General features: G+C 47.9%; 1 protein-coding gene across 1 annotated transcript in view; it reads right to left on the minus strand.

The window, feature by feature from the left end:
* The window catches only part of FBXL17 (F-box and leucine rich repeat protein 17), a gene marked incomplete at its 3' end in the record, with an annotated part of 308,301 nt that extends 297,336 nt beyond the window's left edge, over window positions 1-10,965 (minus strand). Inside the window, exon 1 of the mRNA XM_082784394.1 lies at window positions 9,999-10,965. Coding sequence (XP_082640520.1) covers window positions 9,999-10,817 — 819 coding nt within the window. The 5' untranslated portion in view covers window positions 10,818-10,965. The remainder of the gene's footprint in view (window positions 1-9,998) is intronic.
* Window positions 10,966-11,189: the final 224 nt, after the last annotated feature.

The raw sequence follows: 11,189 nt of genomic DNA on the forward strand, positions 1-11,189 counted from the left end.
AGTTTCTGTCCCTACAAAGTTAACAGGAGGCACTGATACCATACCTTTCATATTAATGTAAAGAAAGGGTGCCGACTAATAAACAGATCATCTTTACTTGAAAGAGCTGATAGTCTTAATCCTAGCTACCCACACTGTCCTCACTAAAAGAGGCCTGTGCTGCTTGTGAATCACCACAACAGTTTAAGATGGAGATGATGAAACATGCCAAAAATCTGTTAAAGAACAAACACAGACACTTCTGAACAAGAGAAATGGATAAATGCATAGGAAATGAAAACACCTTGCAATCACTTTACTTTGTATTCAAACAGTGCACAACTTGCAAGATTATTACCCCTTTCCGAAACACATATGGACTTATTCAGGGATGTAGAGCAATCCTACAAACGCCTAAACATTATTAGGAAAAGTTTTACTGGGTGTGCTAGGCCCCATGGCAAGGGTGAGTGTCAAGGCACCTGCCCTCAGGACTTCCTGACTGTCAGGAAACTGCCCTCAGTAACTTCATCCCAAGACTTGTCTCCCCCATCACACAAGTAATTAAGGTGAAAACCTACATGCTTACATGAAACCCAACTTTTAACACATGGCAAGGCAACTATGTGCTTTTACAATTCTGCAACAAATCACAGGATGTAACCAAGACATCTTTCAGAACTGTCCTATTGACAATAACATCCACAGTATCTTGGCTTCTACTAGCATACCTTTCTTTTTCTAAATATACCCTTCCCACGCACTTCTGTAAGTTCAGCAAGTCACACAGCAACAGCACAGTGCGGTTAAATCTGGTTCACTTCCCTACTGCAGTCACAGAGTCACAGCGAGCTTCATGAAAACAAATCAATGGCACCGGGCTGGACATGGCTAAAGAATAAGAAGCTAATCAGACTAGTTAAGATTGAAAGAGCATTTACCTCTCTGCATCAACTGCAAAGTTGCTAAAACCTTCTCCATTCTTCTCAATACTTGAAACAAGTTCTAGACAGCACAAACTGACGGGAACATTAGCTTAAGAGGGAAAAAAAGACAGCATTGCTACAGTGACTCTGAACTTGTGGATGAAGTCCAATCTGAGTAATGTATTTTGATCGCTCTCTGTGTCTTCTGACCAGGATAAAAAAAGTACCAAGCTACTAAAATATGTATATCCATTTTTTTCAGGTAATTTTTTTTTTTAAAACCAAAGATCCTAGCTCTGGTCTGTCTGCTGACTTTTGAACCCTGATACCTTTCTTTTTTAAAATAAAAAATGAACCCTCCTCATATCACTCAGATAATCTTAAATGCAGTGCTAGTAATTTAGTATCAACATTATCAAAAGCAAACATGCAATCTTAGTAAAGCAAGGAAAGAATGTGGGGAAAAAAGTCAAAATGGGAAAAAAAAATCGAAAAGTTGAGTAAAAATTCAAGAAAAGGAACAGTAGTGCTCCAAATAACAATAATGTATTTATGAAAACCTTACACTAAATGAAATACACACACATCTTCCATTCACTGCACATTACCTCTAAGCTAAAATCGATGTCGATGCTGCAAGCAAAGCAGAAACTGTTCATGATTTCTCAAAAAAGAAAGTAGTAAATTGATAGAGAAGATGTCAAAAAGGTCAACTACTCATTCTAAAAGCTCCTTTCCTCATTGTGGAGCAAACTCGAGTACACCTAGATCATCCCTGATAAGGCCATCCCACTTGTTCAAAAGGAATAAATAAATAAAAATCCCAGCACCTTACACATCCTCAAAGACAGGAAACAAGCTTTGCCAAAACTAACTGTTCTCACAGTGTGTCATTTTCCAAGTATCTCACCAAAAAGTTTCCCTCACATCAAAATAAACATATCGTTTCTTGTTACACAACAAAGAACAGGAACACAGTAAAGCTTCTTATCGATTTTCTCACAACAGCAGAGTGTGTGCCAGTCTCTCCTTAGAACAGAAGTGTTGTTCAGTTTCAACAGTATCTTCAAGCTGTCATCACAGGCCACGTTTCCAGTCTCTAGGTCTCCTTTGATTCCTCTCCAATTTGTCTGTGGGCTTTCCAAGCAGACCCCTGCGCTTTATGCAGTACTCCACCAGAGGCCTTACAAGCACCAGGCAGATGACTTTGTGCTCCATGTAGACAGTTCCTGTTAATGCAGCTCTGCTAAAGGAGGACGTGTTCCCTCCGCCTGCCTTGGGTGCTGCAGCAGCAGCGCACAGGGTGCGTATGCCTTTCAGTCTTGCAGATTGAGTGGGGTGGAAACAAGTGCCATGGATACAGGAGGATCCAGGACCCAGAAAAAGTATTACAGGTGATTAGAAGTATATGTAGAGATAAGATCCAGCACGGACAGATGTCTGTCAGTTGCTAGATACTTTATTTACTCTGGATGAAGAAAAAATACCTTAATTTTGCAAAAGAACAGAGAGTGGGCTGCAGCCCAGGACGATGGAACCGCAAGGCCAGAACAAGAACCATATGGGAATTATCAGACACAGGCTGGGACTGACGCACCTAGAACTCGTAAAAATAGGTTAATAACTGCAACAGAGGCAGCAAAATGAGTGGTAAATTGGACAAAGGTAAAATATTGTCAGCGAGAGCCAGAAGAACATCCCTCTGCTTTTCTAACTAGGTTAGAGAAACAGCTGCAAGTGTTTGGGCAAATAAACCCTGCAGCCAAACACAATAGGCCCTTGGTTGTCTCATTATTTGTAGACCAAACAGCCCCAGGTATCAAGAAACATTTTACTAAGCACTTCCCGGTATGGAAAGGTAAATCAATGGCAGAACTAAAGAGCATAGTGTAATTGGTGTGTAATGGAAGAGATAAGGAGAAAGACAGACAGAAGAGGAAGCAGCAGAAGGAAAAGGCAAGTTTTCTGGCAGCAGCCTCATTTAGTAGGGACTTTACAGGGAGGCAAAGGAATGACAGAAATCAGGGGTGCAGAAAACAGCACAGAGATTGATTTAACATGAGACTGCTGCAGTTACTGCAAGCTGGCAGGAGACTAGAGAAGAGAAAGCCCCCGAGAAGGGGATGCAGACCACGATTTAGGGAAGCCAAGCGCAGGGGGCAATAAGGTGAGGAAGTTATACAAAGACAGATACCACACACACAGGCCTCAGTGGAAACTGAAACAGAAATACACCTCCCAGGCAGATCCAAGGAACTAGTATTAGACATAAAATTGGAAATAAGGCTTATCCCTATTTAGTTCACAGCAGCCTGCCCTCCCCACCCCCCCAGCAGGCTCCAATGTAACAGGACAAGTAAATGTAGCAGGTATAGCAGAAAAGTAGAGACATGTTTCAAAGACAGAAGATGTGATGGTACGAATAGGCCCACTATCAGTAGATCATTTCTTTTGTTATTAGAAGAATCAGTGCCTGCAAACTTAGTAAGATGGGACTTACTGGACTTACTGTATAAAGTATGAGCACAATTGCTATGAGCTCCTGAAGGTATAACTTTAAAACTTCCCACAGGAAAAATGTTCCAGGAGTGATGTTTGTAGGACAGTAGAAAATAAACAAAATCCCTCAGGAGCTGAAAGATGTACTGAGATCTTTGTGGGCATGGAGCTTGCTGGAGGTGGGACAATTACTCAGTAACCCCAGTTAAATTGGAATCCAAGGGAAGGAAACCTCCCTCCATAAAGCAATACCTGTTGCCACAAGAGGCTAGAGGGAATACTGCTGATGACTGAAGAGTTTCTGAAGAAAGAAACTTTAACCCCTTGTGAATCTCCTTGTAATGCACCAATATTATCAGTAAAGAAGTCCAAACCTGACTCAGAGGGAAAGCTGGTTTTAAGATTTGTGCAGGACCTAAGGGCAATTAATAAATAGGAAGTAATACCCCACCCAGTAGTCTCTGATCCATTAACTGTAATAGCCTCGAAGTAACCAGCAGATGTGAAATATTTCTCTGTAATTGATTTATATGCAGCTTTCTTTAGTGCTCCAGTACATAAGGATTCTCAGTATATATTTGCCTTCACTTGAGAGGGGCAACAAATAACATGGACTGCATTACCACAAGGATTTGCAGGATCAACTACAACATTTTCAAGATTTTAGTTACAGACATGCAGAGTATTCCATTACCAATTAACCCTGTGCAGACTCAGCATGCTGTTGATTTGCTAATTGCTAGTTCAAAAAGGGAAAATTGTGTAAAGGATAGAAAGGCTTTACTGGTTGCTTTAGCTGAAAGAGGCCACCAAGTTCCCCAAGCTAAATTACTATTTTGTAAAGAAGTGGAATACACGGGATATGCATTATCTGAAAGAGGCAGAAAAACGTCTTCAGAGTGAATAATATACATTCAGTATATGTTTAAACCTATAAAAAAAGAAACAGATTAGAGCATTTTTAGGCGCTGCAGGATTTTGCAGACCCTGGTTATCAGTCCTTTACAAAATAGCTGCACCATTGGTGGCCTGTGCAAAACCAGACACCGAAGAAGCATTGTAACAGACTTCAGATTCTGACAAAGTATTTGTAACATTGAAGAAAGCTTTGATGACAGCACCCACATTTGGGATACCGAATTACCGTAAGCCATTCAATTTATTTGTGCATGAAAGGACACAAGTGGCCTATGGGGTCTTGGCTGGAATGCACCCAGTGGGTTACTGTTCAGCCCAGTTATTAAATGCATACAGGGATGTGTTAGAGTAATAGCCTCAGCTGCACTGATTTTCAATACAATTATCAGAAGATTGTGTTAGGACAACCATTGGTTGTAAACACCTCACATGAGGTTAAACAAGGCCCAATGCAAAGTCCTGCATTTGGGCTGGGGCAATCCCAAGCACAAACACAGGCTGGGTGGAGAATGGATTGAGAGCAGTCCTGAGGAGAAGGACCTTGGAGTGCTGAGGGGTGCTGTCAGGGCTGCTTAACTGCACTGCAAAGTACACTTGCAGCCCAGAAATCCTGGGCTGCACCAGAAGCAGCATGGCCAGCAGGGTGAGGGAGGTGATTGTCCCCCTCTGCTCTGCTCTTGTGAGACTCCCCTGGAGCCCTGTGGCCAGCTCTGGGACACCCAGAACAAGGACATGGACCTGTTGGAGTGAGTCCAGAGGAGGCCCATGAAGATAATCAGAGGGCTGGAGCACCTCTGCTATGAAGACAGAGTGAGTGAGCTGGGGATGTTCAGCCTGGAGAAGAGAAGGCTCCAGGGAGACCTTACAGCAGCCTTCCTGTGCCTAAAGGGGCCTACAGAAAAGCTGAAAAGGGACTCTTTGTCAGGGGGTGTGGTGATAGGACAACAGGGAATGGTATTAAACTAAAATAAGGTGGATTTAGATTGGATATAAGGAAAGTATTCTTCACTCAGAGGGCAGTGAGGTGCTGGTACAGGCTGCCCAGAGAAGCTGTGGATGCCCCATCCCTGGAGGTGCTCAAGGCCAGGCTGGATGGGGCTTTGGGCAACCTGCTCTAGTGGGAGGTGTCCCTGCCATGGCAAGGGTTTGGAATTAGATGGTCTTTAAGGTCCCTTCCAAACCAAACCACTCTCTGATTCTAAGTCGAACTGAAGGTAACTGGATGTGCATCACAAGTGTTGAGTTTTCAGAGACTCCAGAAGTACCGACTGCTGTTGCCAACAGCAAAGAACACCCCCTTGAGAAGATGAAACACCTTGCACCCAGCTACCTTGTTACAGTTACCAGATGAAGGGGAACTACATCATGGCTGTGTAGAGGTCACCCAAAAATCAAGAGAAGGTAAGCACAGCCCTTACAGATATACCCCTGCCAACTCCAGGCTTGACTCCTTTTGTAGCTGGATCATCTTATGATCTGGAAGGGAAGAGAGTAAAAAGGTATGACATCGTAACTAGGAACACAGTACTAAGAGCAGAGAGCCTCCCTCTCACAAACACAGAGCTCACACAGCTGAGCTGACAGCCCTGACAGAAGCCCGAGGGGAAGCATGACAGAAGAAAGTTGTGGTGGTTTCACCCGGCCGGCAGCTCAGCACCACACAGCCATTCGCTCACCCTCTCTCCTCCCTCTCTGGGATGGGGGAGAGAAATGGGAAAGTGAAGCCTGTGAGCTGAGACAAAGACACTTTATTACGACAGGAAAATAATAATAATAATAATGGTAATAGTACTACTACTAATAATGTGTAGAAAACAAGTGATGCACAATGCAGTTGCTCACCACCCACTGACCGATGCCCAGCCTAACCGCGAGCAGTCCAGCCCACCCCAACTAGCCACCCCTATATATCGTTTAGCGTGATGTCAGATGGTATGGAATACCCCTTTAGCTAGTTTGGGTCACCTGTCCTGGGTCTGTCCCCTCCCAGCTCCTGCTGCACCCCCAGCCTGCCCGTTGGCAGGACAGAGCAAGAAACTGAGACGTCCTTGGCTTGGTATAAGCACTGCTCTGCAACAATTAAAACATCGGGGTGTTATCAGCACTTTTCTTATCCTAAGCCAAAACAGAGCATTCTACCAGCTACCAGGAAGAAAATTAACTCTGTCATAACTGAAACGAGGACAAAAGTGAACATCTACAGAGATCTGAAATACACTTCTGTTATCTGCCGTGCTATAGGACATTGCGGAAACAAAAGTGGCACCCAAACAGCGAACGTTGAACAGATTAAGATTTTGTTAGAAGCTACTAATCTCCCAGAAGAGATTAGTGGCAGCACAGGCTGAAGAAACAGCTGTCCCCACCTGGAAGGCAGATGTAAGCATGGTACAGTTCCTATTAAAAGAAGTAATGGCCAGGTTTGGAGCCCCAGAAGAGATTGATTCAGATCACAAGAGCCATTACAGAGGTCAGGTTTTAAAAAGGTGATATGAAACATTAGGCATCACCCAGCAATTGCATCACTCTGTTCACCCACAACAGTCAGGTAAAAATGAAAGAATGAATCAGTGCTTGAAAAACAGGACATCTAAATTTCGAGCAGAAACCAATCTGAAGTGGACAGATGCCCTATCTATTGCTTTAATGCATGTAAGGTGGAGGCCAAAGCAGATAGGATTAATGCCAGCTGAAGTATTATTTGGGATAAATTTGTAGATTCCAAATACTTAAGTAGCCGCACAGACTAGCTTCTTGGAAGAGGATAAGAGGTTAACTCCATACTTGTCGGAAATGCGTACTTACACAAAATCCTCCCAATGCCAAGCTCAGCTACAGCAACCAGCGTCTTTAGAAGGGAAAATGCACCCTTATGCACCAGGTAGTGATGTATAAATAAAAAGAAAAATCAGCTAAGCCCAAGGTGGGATGGGCCTATTCTGGTATTGTTCACTTCCTTTTCTGCTGTGCACATAAAAGGAAAAAACACTTGGATACATCATCCTCATGTAAAATTGTTTGGACTGAAGAAGTCAAAACTATTTCCATCCACTGCAAATTATATGAAAAAATGACAATCACATGGTCCAAGATAAGTAAAATATACTTGTCATTAATTGTAGTAAATACAAGCCTAATTATATTACTAGTGGTGCTATTTTTGATTCTTAATCATTGTTAAGGATGAAGACAGAGAGAAAGATGAATGCTACTCATTACTGGAACAGATAAAAACAAATATAACATTCCAGTTTGGTGTGAGCTGAGATGGACTGTAAGAACAAATACAGAATAATGACTGAATCGGATTAAGAAAAAAAAAGCAACAAACTATTACTCTATAATCAAGAGCTGACAAAGTGTGTAAAATCCTGTTTGAAGATGGGAAATTCAATGCAAAATTGCTAACCGAGCACAAAGAAGTTTTTACAAAACACTACTGCTATGATATCTTCATAAAATAGTCACCCAATGTCACTGAAACGTTACATTTAGTGACACACCTTGCTGTAATTTTATTGATCTAAATGTTCTCGCTGTTTCTATGGACTGTTTGCTTGCCCATGAAAACTCAGACTGCATTTTTGAGTGAAGTATGATACGCTGTGATATTGAAGAAGGTACAGGCAGGGGTGGCCAGAAGAGGAGATGGTGAGGAAGGTGTCTGCTGCTCTGCCCTGCCCTGCGTCACCTGTCTGCGCTGTTCTCCTGGCAGCCAGGCACCGATCACTTTGCCTCCGCCCAGAGCTGTGAGCACTGGCCTGAACACTCTCACGGGATGCACCAGGAGCAGCAAACTGATTATGTGACAAAAACACCCCAAGTCCTGTTTTGAGAAAACTTCAGCGAAGAGCAACAACTCGGGGAGATGTAACAGAGGGGGGAGGCAACAGAAGGCTGCACCTGTTCCAAGCCAGGAACCCCGCTCTGCATGGAAGGGAGAGGAGATGGCCCAGGGGCCAGCACTGCTATGGGGGCACGACCAGACACGTCTGCACAGTGTTTTATTGCAAACTGCACAAAACGTACTGCAAGCTGCAGTGCGGGGGCTGTCTCCTCATTTCACTAATGGAGGAGGGGTCTCATGATCATCACCAAACTTTAGCAAAACTCTGTGAATCTACTGCTGGGTCCTGTTTCCTCCCTGGTGGGGGACGTCCCGAGTCACCTCTGTGACAGAGTCCTGAAGCTGTCACTGCTTGTCCTTGTATTAAGTTTTTTTTTTCCTCCACTGACTATTATGAAAAGGTTATTAAGACTTTGTGTGTATTTCTCTCCCATCACCCCATAATAAAGCAGGATCTTTGGAGAAGGGTTTATATTTAGGACACAGTACCTGTACCAAAACCCAGCAGGTGTTAAGGCCTTTAGGCCCCTGTATAACCCAGTTAACAAGAAGGCTCTTCAGAAACTCGCAGTTAAAAGTCCTGTAAGAGAACGGGATGATGAGGAAGCACCTAAAATAAAAACAGGAACCACCATACACACACAAATCTAGCTGAGGACTTAAGGGCAACTAAAAAAAATATATTTAAAATTACAGGTAAAGAGTTTATTCCTTACTGCTAGTATTAAAGGCAAGCTTCTTCAAAAACCCCGCAGAAGGAGCTAGGCTACAGAGATTAAAGAGACTCAGCTACTGGGAGGTGGGGGACAGGTAGGAAAGGAACAAGTCAAAAAAACGTGGAAGTACAGATACCAAGGAGGTACTGTTTCAGTGCAATGTAGAAAGCCATCCAGAAAAGAATTCAGTCCACAGGTGAGAGGGGCATGATACACCCTTACTATTAAAAGAGCTGGTTTATGACAGAGTTAGACTACAATTTTTGAAAACATGAAACTGAAAAGTGCTGAAGTAACTACAGAAGAAAAGTCATACCACTAACGTGAAAAAGTGTTTAAGGTGCACCAGTGGATTTCAAATCTTAATGCAGAATAACATCAGCGATAACATGGTCTGAAATTAATAGTGGCCAACAGACGGCCTGTTTATTTTAGTAAAACCACACGGCCAACTTCCAGTCATGCAATCAGAGAAGAGATTAATTCAGATATGACAGTCCATGATTTTTATATAGGTGCCAAAGGTAATGTGAGTAGTGAATCTATAAAACACGGCGTGCCCTTACAAGGCAGGTGACCCATATCAATAATATGCGCCTCAAAAAATAAAATAATGTGCACGACAGAGTAGACGGCCCGTGTTTGACAACAGCAGGGTGCGAGCTGGGGAGCTGCCTCCTACGCCGGGGTTGCACAAGGAGCAGCACGGACCTGGGCACGGCCAGGACGCGTGCCCTGCCTCGCAGTATCACAGCCTGCTCGCCGTGCGGCCGTCTGACCCCGGGGTGACCTGCTCCAGGGCCCCGAGCTCTGCCCCCCGGCACGTAAGGACACACTTGCATCACTGCAGGGGACATCACGGACCCAGCTCCGGCCAGGGGTGCCTTTTCACCGCAGGTTTAGGCGAAGAGAACCTGGTGACTAGACCAGCAGCGTGGCTTAAAAACGAAAAGTTACTTGCAAAGAGCGCAGGAAGAGAGGGAAGGGGGTGGGACACAAGGGAAGAGCGGGGTTTGAAGACACCAAGTACGAGGCTGCCAAGGAAGGCGGCTGGAGGGGACCCGGCTCCCTGGGGGCTATCGGGCCGCCCCCCGCCCCGTCCCCGCGACCCACCTTGAGCAGGATGGAGGGCGGCAGCTGGTTGATGTCGGGGGCGGCCGGCGGCTCCCGGCTGCCGTCGGCGGGGTGCTCCTGCGGCTCCGGGCAGCCCGCCGGGCCGCTCCGCTCCTGTTCCTGCTCCTTCTCCTTCTCCGGATCCCTCTCGCCCTCGGCCGGGGGCTGCGGGGCTGGCTGCCCCCCGGCCGCGCCGTCCGCGGGCAGGGCGCGGGGCTGCGGCTGGGGCTGGGGCTGGGGCTGGTGCTGGTGCTCTCCGGCCGGGCACTGGCAGGCGGCGGCCTCGCTCTCGCTCTCGGTCTCGGTGTCGGCGGCGGCGGCGTTGTTGCAGCGCGGCTGCTTGCAGGGCGGGCAGGCGGGCAGGCCGGCGGCCCCCTTGCGCTTGCACACCATGTCGGGGAGCGCCTGGGCGGGCGGCCCGGCCGGCCCCAGGAGGCCCCGCAGCGGCGAGGGCAGCAGGCCCGAGAGCAGCAGGCGCTGGCGGCGGCCCCGCGGCTGCCAGGCGGCGGGCGGCAGGCGGAGCAGCAGCAGGCGGCGGCGGCGGTGCCCGGCGGGCGGCGCGGGGTGGGCGGCGGGCGGGCTGGCGCCGTGCACCACGAAGCAGAGCATGCAGGGGCCCCGCAGGAAGCAGCTGCGGCTCCGCGCCGCCACCTTCCTCCCCCGACAGCAGCAGCAGCAGCGGCGGCGGCGGCGGCGGCGGCGGCGGTGGTGGTGGCAGCAGCGGCGGTGCTGGTGGTGCTGGTGCTGGTGGTGCTGGGCGGCGGTGGCGGCGCTGTCCCGGCTCCGGCTGGTGGCCCCCTTGGCGAGCAGGTGGCCCATATAGGAGGCGGCGGCGGAAAGGGCCCGCGGGGCTCACGGGCGGGGGGCAGCGGGCGCTGTCATGCTGCCGGCGGCAGGTGGCGGCGCCGTGGGGACGGCGGGGACGGTTCCGGGACGCGGAGCCGGCAGCGAGAAGGAGGGACGGGGAGGGAGGGACCGGGAGGCACCGGGAGGCTTCCGCTGCCGCTGCCGGGGCACGGGCGCCGGCGGCCGGCGGGGGCGCTGCGAGCACGGAGCCCGCCGGAAAGCTGGGGAGGAGCCGGGGGGCGGCGCCGAAAGCACGGGGTTTTGGGGCAAAACCGGCCGGGAGGGGGGCTGCGAGGGGCTGCGGGCTGCGAGGGGCTGCGGTGCGCTGGGGCCGGCCCCCAGGCG

This window comes from Aythya marila (genome assembly GCF_965140915.1).
Source record: "Aythya marila genome assembly, chromosome: Z".
NCBI lineage: Eukaryota > Metazoa > Chordata > Aves > Anseriformes > Anatidae > Aythya > Aythya marila.